At 40.1% G+C, this 23,399-nt stretch overlaps 1 protein-coding gene across 1 annotated transcript in view; it reads right to left on the bottom strand.

The window, feature by feature from the left end:
- Positions 1 to 20,452, bottom strand: part of LOC138960779 (receptor-type tyrosine-protein phosphatase H-like) — a 226,922-nt gene extending 206,470 nt beyond the window's left edge. The window contains exon 1 of the mRNA XM_070332426.1: positions 19,575 to 20,452. Within this exon, the coding sequence (XP_070188527.1) occupies positions 19,575 to 19,664 (90 nt within the window). The 5' untranslated portion in view covers positions 19,665 to 20,452. The remainder of the gene's footprint in view (positions 1 to 19,574) is intronic.
- Between the last annotated feature and the right edge of the window lie 2,947 nt (positions 20,453 to 23,399).

Raw genomic sequence — 23,399 nt, 5'->3', positions numbered from 1 at the left:
AAAATGCAGAAAAACTATTCACATGGCTATATACACGTTGTAGGCTATACATACATTCTTGCGTTATGAAACACTGATGCTTTATGGACAGATATGATCAATATTAAAATAATCAGAACGAAGTCACTGTGACTTTTCGTAATTTGACATTAAATGTAATGAGAGGTGTTTTTTGAAAGTATTGAGACTTGTTGGGACTCGAACTGATTCCGGGAGAGAATTCCACAAAACGCTGCCAGAATAAGCTAAACTTGATTTAAAGAGATCTATCCGCGGAATGGGGACGTTAAATTTTCGGCTTGGTTTGGCTTTAAATTTTGTAATCAAAGCACTCGGTGCATGGCCGGAAAGGATTTTGTGAAGGAGCACGCCTTTATTTGATTTAAATCTTTCTTTTAAGGGCAAAATCTTAAGTTTTTTATAATCGTCGAAAACAAGACTGGATTGTTTTAATAGAACTGATTTTAGTGCTCGTCTGTGTAGACTGTACAGTGGTTTTAAAATGTTTGCACTGGCTGAGTCCCAGATGGTCGAACAATAATCCGTGATGGTTTGTATGTATGCATTATAAAATAATAACCTTGAGTGTGGATCAAGAAAGTGCTTTATTCTGTTCAACAAATATATTTTCCTCGACATGGTTGTACACAACGATCTAACATGATGGGTCCAAGATAAATTATTATCGATATTTACTCCCAAAACTTTGTGATCTCCTACTTCCGCTATTGCATCGTTGCCAATTAATAAGGAATGAGGATTATTCTTGATGTTTTGTCTTTTTTGCCTTGTTGTAATTAACATGTATTTGGTCTTTTGGGGGTGAAGACTCATGTGGTTATATTTCGTCCAATTAATGAGATCATCTACACTGTTCTGCAATGATAAATAAACTTTGTCTAATTTTTTATCAGAAGTGTGTATGGTCGTATCATCAGCAAATAGTTCACAATCATCATTAACACTAAAAGGAAGATCGTTAATATACAGAGAGAAAAGAAGTGGCCCAAGGGCAGAACCCTGGGGGACTCCATATAACACCGGTCTTTTACTTGACATAGTGGAATTCACGCAGACGGATTGCGCTCGTCCGGCTAAGAAAGATGAGAGTGTAGATCATCTCATAGGGTTTGGGGTGACAATCTATACTCAGCTAATTTTCTTAAAAGTAACTCATGATTAATGACGTCGAATGCTTTTGCAAAATCGACGAATAGGACACCACAGAGTTCATTATTATTAATGTTGCTAAGCAAGTTTTCAAGAAGGTTTATTAATGCTGTGTGGCACGAATGATTTTCTCTGAAGCCTGACTGATTTGAATGAATAAGGTCGTATTTCTTCAAATGTGCGGCCAAGTGTGTATATATGTGTTTTTCAAGTGGTTTGGATAAAACAGGAAGAATCGAGATTGGTCTGTAATTGGCGGGGTCAGAAAAATTACCTGATTTGAATAGCGGGATTACTTTTGCCTCCTTTAATTTGGCGGGAAAGTCAGATTTGTCCAGGCACAAGTTGTAAACGTATGTCAGAGATTCTGCAATAAAAGGGGCAGACAGCTTCAAAATTTTCCCATCAAGATTATCTAGACCATGAGTACCAGCTTGTTTTAAGCATATCAGATAATGGAAGACTTCGCTCACAGATAACAGGGGGATGTCTAAATTATGTGTAATATTTTTTGAAAAAAGAGAGAGAGAGAGAGAGAGAGAGAGAGAGAGAGAGAGAGAGAGAGAGAGAGAGAGAGAGAGAGAGAGAGAGTTAATGTGTCTGCGCTTATGCACACCAAGGCTATATTTTGCCTTTTCCGTGCATTACTACAGACATACATATGACATATGCATGGTTGCCACTCCCAAAAAATGAAAATCCTGAAAGTATGTGGGGTGCAGGGGGGTACGGGGGGCAACGCCCCCTGTACGTTGAAAAAAAGTTAAGATCTGAGAGCCATTATTTGGCCTCCCCTGCAAATTATTTACACATATGATATGAGAGAGAGAGAGAGAGAGAGAGAGAGAGAGAGAGAGAGAGAGAGAGAGAGAGACAGAGAGAGAGGGAGACAGAGAGAGAGAGAGATAGACAGAGAGAGAGAGAGAGAGACAGAGAGAGAGAGAGAGAGAGAGAGAGAGAGAGAGAGAGAGAGAGAGGATTACTAAAATCGTGATTCAAATGGTAGTTCTATAGTAATATATCAGAAACTGAGACTTCTTTGCACATTTTCAGCAGAAAATCGAACGCCACCATGAAACGAGTACACCATAAAACCTAAATAATCTAATGTACATAAAGCTAAGAGAATTCTGCTTTAGAATACCTATACGAGGTATGATCCAAAAAAAATGATTAAATGTGATTTTCACGAACACTGTTTGGGGAATCTTGCCCAAATTACACTAGCCATTAGAACTACTCTACTCCTACACTCATGCAAAGTCACAAGTCCTTGAGCCAATCAGAAGAGGCCTTCCGATGGCCTTGGTTACGTCCTAATGCAAATGATTTCACTAGAATGTTCTCATTTTAAACATCCTGAAGGTACACTTATATCTATTTTCGAAAATGGCGGATGACAAACACTTAAAAACTTGCCATTTTTCAACATAGGGGTATGGTACGTTTTGCAGATCTGTGCAGTAATATCACGGTCAATTGTTTTCATTATTTGATATGTGATTGTGGAGACTCTGCTTGGCATTGTGTCATTTTTGGTTGAAATCGAGCGGATGCTCCAGAAAATGTGTTCATGCGAATTGAGAAAATGATCTAATTTTAGCCTACGAAAACGTCACGTAATTACGCTATTTCAAGCCATATCGAAAAGGCACGTTATAATAATTCAAATAGAAACACATCATTACAACACTTGTGAACCAAGGATTTATACCATCTCCAAAATAGGTCCTGTGGTTGTAACTGACCGTGCAAAAACCCCATTCAATTACCCAACCCTCGTTTATCTGAATCTTGGCATGTCATCATTTTCAAAATTCTGTAACAGAAAGTCTGTCCGCTTGACTTCTCTCATGTTTGTCACACTTGTTTCAGCACATTCTGAAATTATGGCAGACAAAATATTAGCAAAATATTAGCGAAGTCTATTTTCGGGGTCAATCGCTGTCGGATGTTTTTAAAGTGGAAGATCATTGTGTAGAATTCTCTTGACTGTTCCATAAGAAATTTATAGTCTTGCACTTTATATTCGTATGTACACGTTTCAATCTTAATTCTTAAGTCTTGATACAGCAGTTACATTATTCTCGTTTGAAGCCCTCTTGGGAAGTATTTTTGGCTTGTCCGAGTTGTTCTCCTTTTCCCCAGTTTTGATTTCAATTTTCTTTTTCAGATTCATGTAACTTTCTTCAAATTTGTAGAAGTTTCCTTTGTACCCAGCTAAACTCTTTTAAAGACGTGAAGATTTTCAATGGTGCTTGACAAAAGGCCCCGATTTAAAGCAAAAACCAAAAGTGACGTAGGGGAAGGGCTTCTAAGATGGACCGGCTCCTGTTCTAACAAACTAACGGCGCTAGAGCGTTCAAAAAAAATTCATTCGCTGCATTCACCCTCTCTGGATACTTGCACATGTCAAAACAGTTGCAGAAACACAAATCTCAAAACCGTTAGGCTTTTTCTCTTTCTTTCACTTTTGGCATCGTTCACTCTAAATTTGCCGTCTAAAACGGACTCGTTTCTGTCCACAGCCAAATTTGTTATTACACAAAAATTGCTATATGGGACGTTTTCAAAAATTGTCGAAAAATGATGTTTCTGTTATTTTGATTTTAGGTCTGGAATCTGCATTCATTTATTAGTAAAAAAACTGAAGTAAGCCACCTTAATGACGAGTATTAAGAAAGATATCTTCAAAATGCGAGAGCTACTGTTGACGCGTTTCACAAAAACGTCGTATGCGTGGAAGTTACATTATGTTTGCAATTAGCGTATATTTTGCGTATTACTTAACACTGTCTTCATTTATGTGGCTGCATGCTGCCCCTGAATGTAGTTGAATGTAAAATGTCAAATAAGCATATCTTTTCCCCCCCCCATTTTTTTCCCTGCCGCGCCCTTGAACTTGTCTCTCGAGGAACATGGGATCGGGACGCATTCTTACGATAAAAAAAAAATCGCCTTCTCCGGGATGAACAGAGAAGAAACATTCTAAAAAGACAATTGAAAGCCCGCAGATAAACTATTGGGACAGGCAAATAATTGTCTACTGCTGTCAAAGACGCTTTTATATTTGAAGCAATAACGAAACTATTCTGAGTACCGTGGTGAGCGGGAACGCTCATTCACTGATCCTGTCATAACAATAGTCAGATTCAGAAAACAAAACCAATAAGACTAACAGTCAATGACCTATTTTATTCAGCTGCTAGTTGCGATTGATGTTTTCGCAGCAATGTTAGGTGCTGCCCAGAGAAATGAGCTTAAAATTTCGACGAAAACGATCACTTTGCGACAGAGCAAAGTCTGTTCTCTTTCATCATAGAGGATAAGCTTATATTTAACCGTCGCGCAGACAATAAAAGAGCTCTAAAACTGATCAGATTTTTTTTAAAGTACCCACTGTGTAACCCAATTTAGTCTGGAAAATCCAAAAATGTGTCACTGAAAAATGCAGTTTAAGACATGACCTATACACAAGTACGTGTCCAGTGCGCACAGTGGAAACTGGCCCCAGAATCGTAACAGTACGGACCGTAACAGTAAGGACATTTTGGGTGTTTTTGGTTTCGCAATTTTAAAAGCGTCGTCGCTTTGGAATAAACTTATGTGATTCTTGATCAGTATCAAAATCTCCACAAACTGTGTGATTTTGAGGATTTGAATCGAACTATTTCACTTCGAAAGTACCGTAACAGTAAGGACAACATTTTGAGGGACATCTCACCTTAGTTGTAAGGCAGCAAAATGTTGGCGTTCTAGATGTCGTCTGCCATTGTTTATCTGTAGTCAATTAATTGACGAAAGAATTATCTTCTTTTTGATCTAATTAGATCTGAGTTTGGCGATCCATATTTTTGAGTTTTATCAATTTTTCTCAATCGTAACAGTAAGGACAGTTTTTGTGGGACAAACGTTTTTTTCGTATTATGCACCCATAAAACCATGTTTCAATAAAAAATTGAACTTTAAACAAAAGCAATCAATAGAGACTAAAATGTGGCCAAATTTCATGATTATCCGATACTGACAAACTGTACAAATTAGATCTGAAAGATCGGTTAGCGACCGTGGGACAAGCGTTTTTTGGTACCCCTGTGTCAGATAGCCTAACTCACTCTCTACAAAACATGTTAAGAGGAAAGTGTATTTTTAATACACGAAGTTAATGCCCCTTGGACAATGAACAAAATGATACCAAATGTAGTCTAGTTTGATCCAAGACGCGACGAATGTGCAGAGCCAAAGTCCAGGGACAGCTTTGGCGACATTTTTTTTAAACTTTTCATACATGACAGCTAAAACCGTATTTGTTACATTTTTAGCAGTGTTGACCCCGAGTTTCTATTGCAAAAAAAAAAATAATAATAGCAAATTATCAAAGTATGTGTGTACCTTATACGGACCACCTTCAACAAATCGAAGAAAATAAAGGCTAAAGGCTATTTTCATTAATTCATGAAGAAGCTTGCTGAAAAAAACATATAACTAGCCCTCGAGATGTAAAAAAAAAAAAAAGAATATCAAACAGTCTTCTTTTCGTGGAAGTTCATAATTTCACTTATTTTCACTCCGTTCTTTTATAAGCTTCTTTAGTTTTCTGGTGTGCTTCAAATAATGCTCTCATCAACCCGAAACTGATACATCTAAAGCATATTCTAATTAGTTTGACTTGCACACTAAGTTGTATCATGATATTTTGAAGAATAGGGGGCATTTAGCAGTGATTCGTGGAGGCCTCTTCACTGGTCCATATGGACCATTTGTAAATTGTTTCTGTATTCAATTTTTGCTGAATATCTACTAAAGCTAACTCACTCTGACTAGGCATAACGGTTAACCTAAGGGAGAAGGACTACCAAACACAGAATGAAACTTATTCGCAAGAAAACAATCTAGTCATCAGCATGAAACAAAAAGTGGTCCCTAGCACTATCAGGAACCCTTCCCCTACATGTATTTTGAAACCTCGTCATTTGTGACGTAGAAACGTAATGACTTCATCTCTGAGAGGTATACCAGTTAAATGTTTGACCTTTCAAATGATCTATTACTTTTTATGAGCCATTTTTGATAGAGGTTTGATCATTTTGTTTGGATCATACCTTGTATAACAAATACTCTGATTTGCCACAAGCATACCTCCATGAGTTTTTGTTGTGGTGGTATCACAAATTTGCTTCTGCGTGCGGGGGATAGAAAGGGGTGCACCGCAAGCGGGGATGGAACTAGGTGTACCACGATCCAGGGCGTGCATTATCCATTATAAATGTTCACTACCGTGGTATTCGTGAGAAATAACTGAAGACTTGAAAAAAAGGAATCCTGCACTCACAGTGTGGCCAACCTGAAACTCCTAATATTATTCTCCTACGTGTTGCGCGTGAGCTGTTTTAAGAACACGCGCACTCGTGCCTGGCAGACATGGTTCCTGTGAGACTCTCAACGTGTCTGCCGCCCCTACTACTCCTGGCGTAGATCACACAGATTAACTTAATTGCTATGACGTCAGAGCCTCGTTTCGGCTAGCTACTGTTACAGTCAGCAATCTCCTGCACAAACAGGCACGTTCTCATAATCCCAGAAACACTGTAAAATCTGATCGCTTAAGATAGTGACAGGCTCTCGTCTCAACTCAGTGCAAACGTCCTATGTACACTTCAAATATTAGTGTGACGCAAATGTCCTTTAATTGTTTCTTATCCTTCCCTTTGATTTGCACGTAGCACTTTGTTGGTGTGTGTAATAATAATGGGAGTGCAAAGTGTCGGTAGATTGCGATTACTCGACATAAGTAGTAATGTGGCAAAACAACAAAAATTAAGTAATTGCCAGGGAAAGTGTTTCTAATTTAAGCTCAAGGGTCAATATTAACTCTCGGTGCCCTTTATGACTCATTACGTGTCTTGAGTCAGGGACGACCCTAGACTGGATTCGTTGTTCTGATGGGGGTGGTAGTTGTTGCCTTTCCTGACGTCGATGATGATGATGATGATGATGATGATGATGATGATGATGATGATGATGATGATGATGATGATGATGATGACATTACAAATCTAAGCAAGGCACGATGAAGCATAAATGATGAGGTTCTTAACATAATTACTTTGCGAATACAATAAATAAACACTAATTATTTAAACTGGATATCAACGTCAATGCACATTAGTGTCAGTATCTATATAATTTATCTGAAACATCAAGACATGAGGTGGTTATGAACAGTTATGTAACACTTTTTAATTTTCAACGTTTCAGAGATGATGGCAGCGAGTACCAGTGAGAGTTAAAGAGACGAGCCTGACTAATTTCGAGGTCGTACAACCGAAGGTAATGCCCTTGTTCTCACACCAATGGACTATTGAAAGCGTCATGAATAACTGAGTGCGTTCCTATGTATGTGTCTAAATTAAGCATAGGATAAAAAAGAACTTTATTCCGAAAGTGTTTATATTTTTCGAATTAAAACGGTGTTTTTGTTTATATAAAGCCATTTGATAAATAACGTTGTTTCATTTGTTTAACTCATAACTCATAACATTTTATTGATCCAACAAAGGAAATTAAATTGGTCATCAGCACATATAGGTCATTAATTAATAATTATAAAAGAAGAAGAGAAGAAAATTTATAAAACCCATGATAACAAAAAAATATCTAAAGTAATATATGTACAACTACAATACCCTTTTTACTTGCACACTTGACACACCGACACACCAACACACATGCATACATACCTACATACATACCTACGTACATACATACATACATACATACATACATACATACATACATACATACATACATACATACATACATACATACATACATACATACATACATACATACATACATACATACATACATACATACATACATACATACATACGTTCCATGTTAAAGTGTAGTTAAGAACATCACAGTAATTATATCATTGTTTGGATTAACAGATAAGTTTTTATGTAAATGATGATAACAACAATCCATAATTAACGCTATTGCACTGTTACAGTCAGCAATCTCCTGCACTACCAAAAGAAGAGACCAACCAAACACATAAAACCAATCACAGTAATCATCATCAGTTATCAGTTTGATATATGTTTCAACATAATGATTTTTGTGTAAGAATTTGTTCGAACAAGAGATAATTTCTGAGATCGCTCACAGCAGCCATGAGCGTACATGTGTCTCCCGATCAGTTTCAGGAATTCCAGTTTCAAGCCCGTGAATTAGGGGGTTTCACCGGTAAATGATCTACAAGTTAGTATCCCCCTTTATTGGCTCTGTCGACGCCCGTTTTAAACCGCTTGCCTCCCTTTCTATAATGAACCGCCAATAGAGCGTCGTTATCCCGAACTATATCTTTCAAATCTCTACAACAACAAATGGAATTCTGGGATTGGAAATCCTTTCATGAAATAATGTCAGCGCCTTTCGGCGATTGGTCAATGCATTTCGGAGCTGGACTAGCAACATATTGTCGGTCACACTTGAAATGCATGCTACTTGAGTTTGCTTTCTAAACTAATACCAAGTGAACGGGAGCATAAGGTCAGTAATCAACTTAACTTGCCTTGACAGAACGTACAGTTCACGAATACGGATGGAGAAACTCGGAAACCAACGAGCCAGAAGCCTATCACAATAGAAGTAAGTATATATATCTAGTATTACCAGCAGTCGACACGCAGTGATACATATGCCCTTTGACCTTTACTTGGGGATATCCCGTACTAAAAATAGAATGCGGGATTGTGGGAAAGCGTTCAAGGGCACTCACGCACTATATTTGATTCTCAATACACGACTCAAAACGTTTGGGATAAATCAAAAAGAATAACATACAGGTACATAGAGTTCAGAAAAGAAGAAAAAAAGTTTAAAAATCATGATTTACAAAAGTAGTTTGGGGACCCGAACTTGAGACCACCGGCATTGGAGGCAAACGTCTTACCACCGCGCCACAAGGCTTACACAAGCGACGCGTGAAAACTAAGACATAACTGCCACGTGCCAGAGTTTTCGAATCGAGCATTTGTTGACTCGTCGTTTTCCCCGTTCATATTTGTGTTTTGTACGTTTTCTTGATACATTGTATCATCATAACATGTAGTCGCGGTGTTGCCTATAGGGCAATCAATTTTTTTCACCAAAGCCGATGTCACGGTTACTAAAAAAAAAAAATGAATGGGTAATTCTGGAAGTACTCAATAATTCTGCAACTTTTTGTTATATTTCGATTTATTTCATAATCCAACACGTTTGGAATGAAGCAAATTAATAAAATACAAGAATTACGAGTTCAGAAAAAAATGAAAATAAAATTGCCGTCGAAGCGAATCGAACCCAGGACCACAAAAGTAAGGACTAGCGCATGGTCGAGCGCATTACCGACTGAGCTATTCTGTCGTCCTGTAGGCACAGGAGATTTTAACTTCAAATATTACACTTGAGTTCTCGAGCGTGGCGACAACTGACTCGAGTTTCAGAGTCTCTCCGTTCGTATTTCTATAGCGCCCTAGTATTAAGGTCGCGATTGAGCTTGCCACCGGCTGCTTCTATGCCACTGGCGGATTCCATTTTGTTGTGACGCAGCTCGTCATCTGCGCTGTTCCGGAAATAAGCTGCGCTTTTTTGGAAATCAAACTAGGGGAAGGGCTCCTAATATGGACCACTTTTTGTTTCATGCTGATAACAAGCTTGTTTTTTTGCAAAGAAGTTTCATTTTGTGTTCGGTAGTCCTTCTCTCTTAGGTTAACCCTTAGGCCTAATTAGAGTGAAATAGCTTTGATAGACATTCAGCAAAAATTAAATAGAGAAAAAATCACAAATGGTCCATATTAGGAGCCTGGGCGCTGTAAAAAATACGGTCTTGGCTGTCATATATAGCAATTTTTGTGTGATTAAAGCTTTGGCTGTGGACAGAAACGAGTCCGTTTTAGGCGGCAAATTTAGAGTGAACGCTGCCAAAGGTGAAAAAAAGAGAAAAAGCCTAGAACGGTTTTGAGATTTCTGTTTCTGCAACTGTTTTGACATGTGCAAGTTATCCAGCGAATAAAACTTTTTTGAGCGCTTTAGCGCCGTTAGTTTGTCAGAACAGGAGGTGGTCCATATTAGGAGCCGGTCCATATTACGAGCCCTTCCCCTATCATGTGTTGTGGCCCATCTCGTCATCTGCGCTGTTCCGAAAATGAGCTGCACCTCGTCATGTGCGCTATTCCGGAAATCGATGGCGCTCCAACAATGGCCGCTATTTTAGGAATTCCAACTTTGTGCTACGCAATTCCAGAAATGTATCCGGCGCGCATAGTGAGAATTCTGCTGCTCTTAGTTTAAATGCGGTGTAACACTACACACGCTGTCTGTCACATACACCCAAAGTGGCCGAGTGGTAACGCACTTGCGCTCGGAAGCGAGAGGTTGCGAGTTCCACTCTGGGTCAGGGCGTTAGCAATTTTCTCCCCCCTTTCCTGACCTAGGTGGTGGGTTCAAGTGCTAGTCTTTCGGATGAGACGAAAAACCGAGGTCCCTTCGTGTACACTACATTGGGGTGTGCACGTTAAAGATCCCACGATTGACAAAAGGGTCTTTCCTGGCAAAATTGTATAGGCATAGATAAAAAATGTCCACCAAAATACCCGTGTGACTTGGAATAATAGGCCGTGAAAAGTAGGATATGCGCCGAAATGGCTGCGATCTGCTGGTCGATGTGAATGCGTGATGTATTGTGTAAAAAATTCCATCTCACACGGCATAAATAGATCCCTGCGCCTTGAGTCCGAGTCTGGAGATACGCGCGCGATATAAGACTTCATATAACAATGTATCGATTGGACATTGGATTTCCCTTCTTTGAGCCATGTGACGTCAGAGGCCTACAAAACTTCATATTTGGGCGTTTCTGGTAGACCGAAACTTTAAAGGAACTACAAAACACACGTCATGTGTTTGATTGCATGTGTGTGTGCTGTTCAATGTCAAAACAACAACAAAGTCAGTACATGACGTGTGTTTTGTAGTTCCTTTGAAGTTTCGGTCAACCTGAAACGCCCAAATATGAAGCTTATGTGTTTGATTGCATGTGTGTGTGTGTGCTCGTTCAATCGTCAAAACAACAACAAAGTCATAGTACCTGAAAGGAATTCGATCGATACATAAATGTTATTTGCGTTTTTGACCAAAATATGACATTTTACACAGATCGAGACAGTCATTGTTCACCTCGACCGCTAGCGCGGTCTCGAAGAACAATGACTGTCTCGATCTGTGTAAAATGTCATATTTTGATCAAACACGCAAATAACGTATATATAACAAGTCTCTCAGTCAACTCGCGACCTTGGATATGACGTCAGTTCAGCTTTCGTCATTCGTGATCGTTTGGTATTCCAACCGGTGTGAGTTTCCATCACTGTGTTCTGCGTGCGTTTTGACAGACCAGACGTGGTCACTGGTGAGAAAAGCATCGCAAAACATTATGGTAAAGCAGCAGAATATGAAAAGAAAAGGAAGCGTGCAGAAGGATGTTTGAGTCTTGCAAGAATTTCTGACAAAAGAATCCTCCCTTGAAAGAAAACAAAGATGTCTGCGAGTCGTCTGCTTTGAAGGTAGGGAGATTTTGAAGCATTCAAGTCAAAACGCAAGTCGCGTTGATGAGCTACTTGAGGTTATTCTTTAATTCTTTGAACTGCCGTGGATTTGTTTGTAACCATTTTAAGAGATGTGCCTTGAAAGGAAACGGCAACAAAGCGTTTGAATACTAACTTTCAAAGAAATCTGGATGGTTTGCTCCGGAACTGCATCGTCAAAAAATTCTGGATCAATTTGCGAGGACAGGTTGTTAGTGTCACATTTTTTTTATATGGGTTTGGAAGAACTGTTCATAATTTACATAGCACTTCGGCCCTGTTCTTTTTTTCGTCACACCCAAAACCGTTATTTCTTTTCAGCGACGCAGCATTAGTTTTGCCGCGGACATTTTTGTTATCACATCACTGACAGTTTTTAAAAACGAATTTGAACTTCAAATCGACATGGCGATTTCCCCCCCCCCCCCCCCCCCCCCCCCCCCCGCCTCCCTCCAACCTACTTCACTTAGTCATAGAACAAATGTCCTTGTTGTGCCGAATTTAGCCGAACATAATGTGAATTTGCACACACAAAATAATACAACGCAAAGCACACAATGGCAGGAGAACAAGACCGAAACCAAGTTCTAAGAAACATTTCGTCACGCTTTTCATGACGTCAAGGTCTACATGGGTCATTTGGAACAGAGCGACGTCACCTTTCGAATGCTGATTCCTGAATTTAGAACGACCTTGACATCCTATCATGCGCAGAGATGCGGAAATTCCCTTTAGTGACGAAAAAAAGAACAGGGCCGGAGTGCTATGTAAATTATTAGCAGTTCTTCCACACCCATACACAAATTATGACACTAAGCGCAATGTCATATTTTGATCAAACACGCAAATAACGTATATATAACAAGTCTGTTTCCGCATATTGAGCCAGAACTTTTTGCTTTGGCAAATCGACGTTGCAGTTTCGGAGCAAACGATCCCAATTTCTTCGCGAATTTGCCTTTAAACTTGTTTTTCCCATTCTATAACAATGCACAGCTCGAAAATATGGCCAAGAACAAATCTAAGTTACTTCAAAGAAAGAAGACTAACAACATTCTTATTCGATACGACTTGCATTTTGCCATATATAATGCTGCGTCGCCCAAAACAAATAACGGGTTTTGGGTGTGACGAAAAAAAGAACAGGGCCGGAGTGCTATGTTAATTATGAGCAGTTCTTCCACACCCATTTAAATAAAAAAAACGCTCGCGCTGGACCCGAGTACTCTTCAGATTGGCTCGCTCCCCCAGTATGAAAGTATTTGTCTTGTGCACGTTTAAGACCAAGTGATTGATCTGTGTGAATTACAGGCACACACACACACACCACGACCCTCGTCTCGATTCCCCCTCTATGTTAAAACATTTAGTCAAACTTTTCCGGAAATTTAATTTTAATCATAATTTTTATATTTTTAATTTTCAGAGCTTGTTTTTAATCCGAATATAACATATTTATATATAGCTATTCTGATGAACACGTGGGGGAATTCGGGGGCTGTGATTGGATGGTCTCTTCCGATCATCAAAGCATAATGCTACGGAAGTCGGCCATTTTTCTCAATATCCAAAAGCATATTGTCGTAAACAAAGACGCATGGTTCCGGTTTCTTCCACGTGTATAAAGTACACGCATACCTCGCCAGGTTTGTTTCTGTGACTAGTCGACAGACGATGCCATTTGCTGTGTGTGTTTTTTTGTTGTTGCTTACTGTACATGACATACATTACGTGTAAAATCCAGTTCTTTAACAGGCAACAAACCTTGCACATTTTCAGAAGCTGCAATCTGAAGCGACCTATCTCTGATTCTAGCAGACGATATCTCCAATGTTTAACACAAAATCAGCAAACTCTCCTGTCACATAGACCGTCCATTGTATAGTGCAATGTTGAAATGAAGTTACCAGTCTGAAACATTTAAGGGTCGTTTCTTCTGAGACAATCCTTGTTCTCTTATCATCTACAGATTTACCGCAGTCTTCACCACGCGAATTCCCAACAGAAGTCAGACTTTCGAACATACAATATACGTAGGCAAGCATGATACGTCATGATGTCATATGATTCCTAGCATATTGACGTAATGCTAAACATCCGGTTATCTCGAGTTTTCTCCGTAATACATGTCCATGGGTTTTTCAATGTTCGGTTATTTCCGTGGCTTCATGCGAAAAGGGAACCGTCGTCTGCAATCAACGACATGGACCATTATGGGACTTGTTGCTGACAAAAACATGATTTTAACACAGAATTTAATGTCAGAATAGCTATATAAACGCTAATGTGTTTTCATCGTAGCAATAGGGTCCGATATTTAGACTCGAACAAGTATAATGCGACTCGTCTTCGACTCGTCGGCATTATACTTGTCTCGTCTAAATATCGGGCCCTATTGCTACGCTGAAAACACAATAGCTGTTAATGTTTTTGGAATCAGAACATGATGAAGAATAAAAAAAAAAGTAATTTTGGATCGTTTTATAAAAAAAATAATTTTGATTACAATTTTCAGATTTTTAATGACCAAAGTCATTAATTACTTTGTAAGCCTCCATGCTGAAATGCAATACCGAAGTCCGGCCTTTGTCGAAGATTGCTTGGCCAAAATTTCAATCAATTTGATTGAAAATTGAGGGTGTGACAGTGCCGCCTCAACTTTTACAAAAAGCCGGATATGACGTTATAAAAGACATTTATCGAAAAAATGAAAAAAAAGTCTGGGGATATCATACCCAGGAACTCTCATGTAAAATTTCATTAAGATCGGTCCAGTAGTTTACTCTGAATCGCTCAACACACACGCACAGACACACACACACACACACACACAGACACACACACACACACACACACACACACACACACACACACACACACACACACACACACACACACACACCACGACCCTCGTCTCGATTCCCCCTCTATGTTGAAATATAGCTATTCTGATGAACACGTGGGGGAATTCGGGGGCTGTGATTGGATGGTCTCTTCCGATCATCAAAGCATAATGCGGCGGAAGTCGGCCATTTTACTCAATATCCAAAAGCATATTGTCGTAAACAAAGACGCATGGTTCCGGTTTCTTCCACGTGTATAAAGTACACGCATACCTCGCCAGGTTTGTTTCTGTGACTAGTCGACAGACGATGCCATTTGCTTTGTGTGTGTTTTTGTTGTTGCTTACTGTACATGGCATACATTACGTGTAAAATCCAGTTCTTTAACAGGCAACAAACCTTGCAAATTTCCAGAAGCTGCAAAGCGAAGCGACCTATCTCTGATTCTAGCAGACGATCTGATCATCTCTCCAATGTTTAACACAAAATCAGCAAACTCTCGTGTCACATAGAACGTCCATTGTATAGTGCAATGTTTAGGTATGTTACAAAAAAATCCAAAATCTTCATTTAACATTTTGATCTATATCACTTGAAAGAGCAGAAAATCAGCATTCCAATGGTATATATAACTTTGAGATTGGATAAGTGTAACCCGAGTTATGAATTTTTAAAGTAATAAAATTCGTAATAGAGGCAAAGAGGATAAATTGAAACCATTTTTGACATTTCTCAGCTAAAATTAACTGTAACCCACACATTTGTTTATCAATATTGTTCAATTTGGTATCAAAAGAAAGGTTCAGAGCTCTATTAAACAACTAGAAATTTTTTATTTTTTTATTTTTTTTATTTTTTAGTAAGTTAGTATGAAACTAAGAGCAGACGAACTTTACCGACCGCCATGTTGGATGGTGACAATCCGGGCGCAAAGCGGCGCATCCGTTAAAAGGTACTTCGCATCGCTTTATCGACTTGAAACTTTGGGAAACAGCAGGAAAATGGTCAAACTAACTGTTCAGAGGGGTCTCATAAGAGTTCAAAGGCTATAAATTGTTTTATAAAAGTACCTCTTGTGTGTCTTCTTCGCCCGATATTCTGGCCGGCGAGCTCGACAGTGTTGGACTCGCCATCTTTCTCAATCTTAAAGTCAAGAATGTGCTCTACGTCTTCGACAGGGTGCCCATGTGATGTAAATTTGGAAAAGAATAGAAAAGAGGACGCCAAAACTGAGCCAGTGTGAGTGATCAGAAAATGGGGGGTCATTTTCAATGACGTCAAAAATTGAGCTGCGTGCGCACTTTGTAACATACCTACAATGTTGAAATGAAGTTACCGGTCTGAAACATTTAGTCGTTTCTTCTGAGACAATCCTTGTTCTCTTATCATCTACAGATTTACCGCAGTCTTCACCACGCGAATTCCCAACAGAAGTCAGACTTTCGAACATACAATATACGTAGGCAAGCATGATACGTCATGACGTCATATGATTCCTAGCATATTGACGTAATGTTAAACACCCGGTTATCTCGAGTTTTCTCCGTAATACATGTCCGTTTTTTTTTCAATGTTCGGTTATTTCCGTGGCTTCATGCGGAAAGAGAACTGTCGTCTGCAATCAACGACACGGACCATTCTGGCACTTGTTGCTGACAAAAACATGATTTTAACACAGAATTTAATGTCAGAATAGCTATATAAACGCTATTGTGTTTTCATCGTAGCAATAGGGTCCGATATTTAGACTCGAACAAGTATAATGCGACTCGTCTTCGACTCGTCGGCATTATACTTGTCTCGTCTAAATATCAGGCCCTATTGCTACGCTGAAAACACAATAGCTGGTAACATTTAGTCAAAACTTGACTAAATGTAAAAATGACACTCTTTGGAATACAATGATCTTCGATGACGAAAGTATAAATGACGTCATGCGGTCACACCTATATCGAGAACTAAGCGTCGCAGAGAACCAGCGCCCTTCCATTACTTGCCAAAAATAGATCGAGGGTCAGTTTAGTTTAGTTTAGTTAATTGTTGCTTTTTGGGTCCAGCGGACCATATAGGCCAAATCAGGACCCCTGAGTGTAATGCACGGGTTAGTTATCTTTTTTGTAGTCTAGACTCGTGCATTGCGCTAAAGTATCGATGCTATCCTGGGGATAGAAAGTCCGAGCTAAGCTATTAGCCCGGGTTAAGTTGAACCTCGACACATACATAATGGCCCTGTACGATTTCCCAGAATTACTATTTTGTTGTTGTTAGTAAAGTTGGCTTTTGGGGAGATTCTAATGGGCGCGTCGACTGGATGTAATGGTGGTAGGCTTCTTCTAGTTTAATGCACTTATGGGGGTTTCAAATCAAGACGTGGGCGTTAACCTAGCCGTCAACCTCAATTAAAAACGTCTTTGAAAACACCTGAAAGAGATTTTGTTTTAAACAACTATTATTTAACAAGTGTACACACCCATGCTTGCTGAAACAGTTTTCATTAGCTGTTAAAGGATTCTAAATTTACTGCTTACTGTTTACTGCAAATTATTCCGACGTCAAATGTTTGGTTGAGACTCGATCGTCCGATTCATTCCCTCGCTGGCTGCATTTAGGCGTTTAAAAATCATAATTTACTACAGAAGCTACACACCAAACTTCAGCTCAATCGACCCATAAATACCGGACGGACAGACCGACCGACAGACAGAGTGAAACCTCTATACACCCCGAATATATAAACATTATCGCGTAAAACGAAATAAATACATTTAGTCAATATGTCGGCATGAATATGGCTAACCGAAAAACTGGCATCACCAAGACTACTAAACGTGAACAGCTAAACTGAGACAGGTTGAGCTGTCTTTGCAAAGTCCGTGCCATGCGTGCAAAATCACACAGTCACTGCGTGCGAAGCCCGGAAAACCGTGCCGCGCGTGAAGTGACAGCTGGTATAGCGCAGTAGCACTCGTGCTTAATAGGGTAGCGCGATTTTTTTGGACTCTTTGAGCTTGTTTTTAATCCAAACATAACACAAATATATTTTTGGATTCAGGACAATATAAAGAATATATTGGTATACAATGCAATTTTTTGAAGCTGGTAGCGAAAATGTGATTTTAATCACTCCTTAAATGAACAAATTAATTACATACATTCATACATACATACATACATACATACATACATACATACATACATACATACATACATACATACATACATACATGCAAACACATACACACACACACACACACACACACACACACACCACTACCAAACATAATCAATTAGGTGTGATGGATGTCTACGCATGTAAGAAAGCGGTCCAGCAGTAACCAATGTTGTGAGTAAAAGAACTTGCGCTTGAAGAAAATCCGACTAAATAACGGACCATGTATAGTTTCTTATGGTCGATTCCTTCTCGCAAAACCCCGCTCATTTAAAATTGCTTATACAAAACGATTAGTGTGCTGTTTGGTTACCATTACATGAGTCACTTCTCCACAAACCTCGATGAGTGACGTTCAACCCTGAAGAAATCCGTTCACAACCATCTCTCTCTCTCTCTCTCTCTCTCTCTCTCTCTCTCTCTCTCTCTCTCTCTCTCTCTCTCTCTCTCTCTCTCTCTCCCCCTCTCTCTCTCTCTCTTCTCCCTCTCTCTCTCTCTCTCTCTCTCTCTCTCTCTCTCTCTCTCTCTCTCTCTCTCTCTCTCTCTCTCTCTCTCTCACACACACATTATAATTGGGAACATACTAACTTTTAGCATAGTGGGCGTTGACCAACTCTTCGATTTTTGATCCAATTTGTGCGTGTGTGTGTTTGTTTGTTTGTTTGTTTGTTTGTTTGCTTAACGCCCAGCCGACCACGAAGGGCCATATCAGGGCGGTGCTGCTTTGACATATAACGTGCGCCACACACAAGACAGAAGTCGCAGCACAGGCTTCATGTCTTACCCAGTCACATTATTCTGACACCGGACCAACCAGTCCTAGCACTAACCCCAAAATGCCAGACGCCAGGCGGAGCAGCCACTAGATTGCCAATTTTAAAGTCTTAGGTATGACCCGGCCGGGGTTCGAACCCACGACCTCCCGATCACGGGGCGGACGCCTTTACACAAGGCCAAACGTGCCGGTAATTTGTGTGTGTGTGTGTGTGTGTGTGTATGTGTGTGTGGATGCGTGTGTGAGAAATAGAGAGCTTGCTGATTTGTCCTTCGTTGGGGGTATAGGGTATGCAGTGTCTTGGCTGGTTGACGACTATTCCAAAGGCATAGCACTTCTACTTAATTATTATAATTTTTATGATTATGATTTCGATTACGATTTTGATTAGGATTATTATAATAATTGTATTATTATTGTTATCGTTATTATATTGGAATGAACTCGTTGTTTTCTTATATGAGAGGAAGTACCGTTCTATTCTAATTTAGTATTGGGACAGAAAACTGTGACTGACCATGCACATTCTAAAAAGTCATTTTGACGGAATTCAGAAAAAGGTAAAGAGTTTTTAATCAAGATTTACCAAAAATCTTGCATACAAACACACATGACATTATCTAATTTGCAAACTTAGTCAATCGAAAAATGTGGATGAAACAGTTATTATTTGTTCGATTACTTGGTTTTTTTCTTAAACATTGAACCGGACTGTGAACCTTTTTTAACTTTTTTTGTATCCAATCACCTATTTTTTTACGGAACAGCGAGATGCTACAATAACAATCGGAAATAATAGTTATACAACCTTATTTTTTGTATTACATTTGCTTAAAGAAATAGCAGTCCAACCCCTCTCCACTCCCATCCCCCTCCGCACCCAACAACACGCCCCCTACTCCCCATAACATCCCCGTCCCCCTAAAGTCACTGAATCAAATGTGAAACAGGTGGGAGAAGAAAAGAACATTAACAATACTTACATACAAGGAGAAAGACCACATCACTGTCGTAACAGTAATCAAACCAGTAAGGTCCATCACAAACAATAATGGCCGCCACCTCACTGCCATCCTAATGACAAAACTAAACAGCACGGATGCAGACGACAAACTGACTAAATCAGAAACTTTGTCCACAAGTCTTGTTGCATGCACTCTACCGAATGGGTTGCTCCCCTTGAAGTGTCCACTTCCGGTTGTTACCGGAAGTCGTCATAAGAGGCAAGGTCTTGAACTCGTTCAGTATTGTCACAGCAGGGCCCGTATGCTTATGGGGGAAGTACGCGACAACTCCCGAAGTTTTGAGTGACATCGGAAGTACTTGCCTCACTTTCGTATGCATGGGCCGGAAGAAGGTCTTACTTCGAAGCAAAGCGAGAAAGTAACTGAGTGTAGTTTGCGACTACTCCCAAAGTTTTGAGCGACATCGGAAGTACATCCTCACTTTCGCATGCATGGGACGAAAAAAGAGCTTTCTTTGGAAGCAAACTAGGAAGTAAGTGAGGGTAATTGTACTACAGCGAGACCCAGGAGTACAAACGCTACTTCCAAAGTTTCTCAGGGCAAAAGGGCAGGGCTTTTCTTCGGTTTTTCATATCAAACCGAGCTAACGCAAATGAAAGTCCCAAACAGAGAAAATAGAAGAAAAAGTCGTATCTCGTGCGTGCATTTCGTGCAAATTTCCCTGTATACAAACCAGCCAGCTTTGACTTTTGTTCGTTCTGGGTCACTGGCCACCACTCTTTCATCCCCGCTTATACGAGGGGGTGTTTCTATGTTAATGGGCGTCGTTGTGTGCATGTGTGAGTGTGAGTGTGTGTTTGTGTGAGAGTGTGCGTGTGAGAGTGTGCGTGTGTGTGTGTGTGTGTGTGAGAGAGAGAGTGTGTGTGTGTGTGTGTGTGTGTGTGTGTGTGTGTGTGTGTGTGTGTGTGTGTGTGTGTGTGTGTGTTTGTATGTATTTTTGCGAGTGCCTGCCTGCCTGTGTGTGCGTGCGTGCGGGTATAATTGTGTGTTTGTTTGCGTGCGCGTGCGTGCGTGTGTGTGTGTGTGTGTGTGTGTGTGTGTGTGTGTGTGTGTGTGTGTGTGTGCGTGCATGTGTGTTTGTGTGTGTGTGTGTGTTCGACGGTGTGTGTGTGTGTGTGTGTGTGTGTGTGTGTGTGTGTGTGTTTAAAACATGCTACGGTCACGCTTGGCTGGGCATTGCTGTGGTACCAGAATCATCGCTTAAATATGTACAGCAGTCCCTCTCATGAACGGACACCCTTGGGCCATAGCAAAACTGTCCGTACATTGCAGGTCACGGGAGGGGTGACCACACCACCCCCTCCCCCATACACTCACACAGAGACACACAAACAACAGGATTGAGTCTATGCTGAATAACAATGGGTTCTTTCAAACGTTAAATCCGGAAAGTCATATTTAGCATCATACACAATTGTTTATAAACCTAAAACATACACAAGTCTTTTTCAAAAACTATTATCTGTTTCAATGACTTTCAGCAATTTTCAACATTATAAATCGAGATAACTAGACACATTGAAAGAAATTTGATGCACTGAACAGTTTTCCTGATCACGAATCATTGTGTGAAACTTTCTTTACAAATTTTTTTTCATGAAGTGGACGTATTTTTCTAGAAAAAGGCGTGTCCCCTGTTTTGAGCGAACATTGTTTTCGTGGTGCACTTCCTCTGTTTTTAAAATATTCGGAAAAAATACACATCGGCCATTTGTTTGTTTGTTTGCTTAACGCCCAGCCGACCACGAAGGGCCATATCAGGGCGGTGCTGCTTTGACATTTAACGTGCGCCACACACAAGACAGCTGGAAGTCGCAGCACAGGCTTCATGTCTCACCCAGTCACATTATTCTGACACCGGACCAACCAGTCCTAGCACTAACCCCATAATGCCAGACGCCAGGCGGAGCAGCCACTAGATTGCCAATTTTAAAGTTTTAGGTATGACCCGGCCGGGGTTCGAACCCACGACCTCCCGATCACGGGGCGGACGCCTTACCACTAGGCCATAATTTCTCTTTATTTGAATGAATGTCAACTTGAAAAAGATTGTTTTAGAGTGCAGATTAAAAACAATCAATGTAGCCTCTGAGTCAGAGATGTTGTATGTGAATTTCAGTAGTGGGTGGTGAGCGTTTGCAATATCAAACAGCTGGTGTATTTGGTTTCGGTCAGCATTGAAGAACATGATGCCGTCATCTCTGTAGCGTCCATGCCAAAGAATCGTGTCTTTGTAGGCATATTTTTCCAGGATTTCGTTCATGAGTTGGTGTGAAGGAAATCACGAATAACACTAACAGGCAAAGTTCTACAGTGATATCCTCCACGCTTTTAGAGCACTAACCAGAGATAATAGAGTGACGTAGCGAAGTGGGGTGCACGTACTGTGAATTCAGCTGACTGACCGAGAGAGTTGATGTTGTGAATCGCAACGAAGATATCGTTACACTTAACCACTGTCCAGCGACAGGGAGGGGTTGTCACAGGAATCGACCGGGAGAAAGGAAGCCCAAGTAAAGCACTTAAGGTGTTACGAGTGTGTTTGAGTTGCGGTTCTTGCTCATGTTTATACTCACTGAGTTACTTCCCTTGGATCTGGATCTAGATCTGGATCTGGATAACCCGCCTGGGTTGGTGGTTTGCGGGTGCGAATGCGTATACGCACGGTTCAGTGTGCTTTCGCGAAAGGGTGTGTCATATGCACGGCTAGAACTAAGATACTTCTTGATTTCAGTAAATAGTTTCATTACATGTCTACTAGTTCGTTTTTAAATGATTTTTTAGAGATCGCCAAATGGTATTGTGTGAATAACATCATTCGATCGATTGTACGCACGGCGCCGTGCTTCTAGTAGCTCAGTCCATTCCTTCTTTCCGGTATGGAAACGGACGTGTTTCTGGCGAAAGAATCGGCGTTTTCAACTCGCCATATCTTCATATTCATTCGGACTAGAACAACGAAATATAAATTTCTTGTAAAAAAAAATCCCGAGCCTTGCGACTCTGGTAGTCATTTTCTTACGCGAAGCGGCCTTTGGTAGGTACGACAGTTTTAGTCACCCAAGTATATATCTAAAACGCACGTGGACGAGTTTTCAATGGCGTATTTGAAGTCTGTGAATGTTGTGATTACAAATCATTTCGGGGCACCCCTCAGTCTATACGTACAGACAAACAAATTGCATGGAACGAAATTTGAGAGGCTGGACTGTAAGTTGTTGTTTTGACTTCTACAAATCTCGCAGGTCTTTTAGTTTTATGCAAAACAGACTCAAAATTGCATTTTTCACGCAAGTGTAGATGACGAGACTATCGAAGGAATAAAATACACTTGCCTACAGATATAATAGACAGATACTTATATCTATGACTTACCCTAGCCCATATGTTAGAATAAAGAACATACTTTGCTCTTTTGAATGATGTATGATTTGGCACTGTACACAGGATTTTAGACCTGCCCCCGAAGTGATTTTTCCATAAACCCGTCAAAAAGCTCACTCTGTTTTGGCCGTAAAAAGCGCCCAAATGAAGTCAATTTCTAACCTGCGTCGTGTGTTCGAAGGAGTACATCTCAGCGATGCCATTGCCTTGCAACCTCAAAGAAATATATTTTATTAACCCGCTAAATGAACGTTTTTTTAGTGTGAAATAAAAGCCGGAGATTTGCTTCGTTTCTTTGCTGCGACACAAAACCAAAACCAACTATAGATCTGCGGTGACATTATGAGTTCGTTTTCGACATTGCAGTGAAGTTGCGTGGATCTTCGACGATTCCCGTTC

This window comes from Littorina saxatilis, linkage group LG3 (assembly GCF_037325665.1).
Source record: "Littorina saxatilis isolate snail1 linkage group LG3, US_GU_Lsax_2.0, whole genome shotgun sequence".
NCBI classification, from domain to species: Eukaryota; Metazoa; Mollusca; class Gastropoda; order Littorinimorpha; family Littorinidae; genus Littorina; species Littorina saxatilis.
The sequence above is the reverse complement of the archived record's forward strand: the minus strand, read 5'-3'. Positions and strand labels throughout refer to the sequence as shown.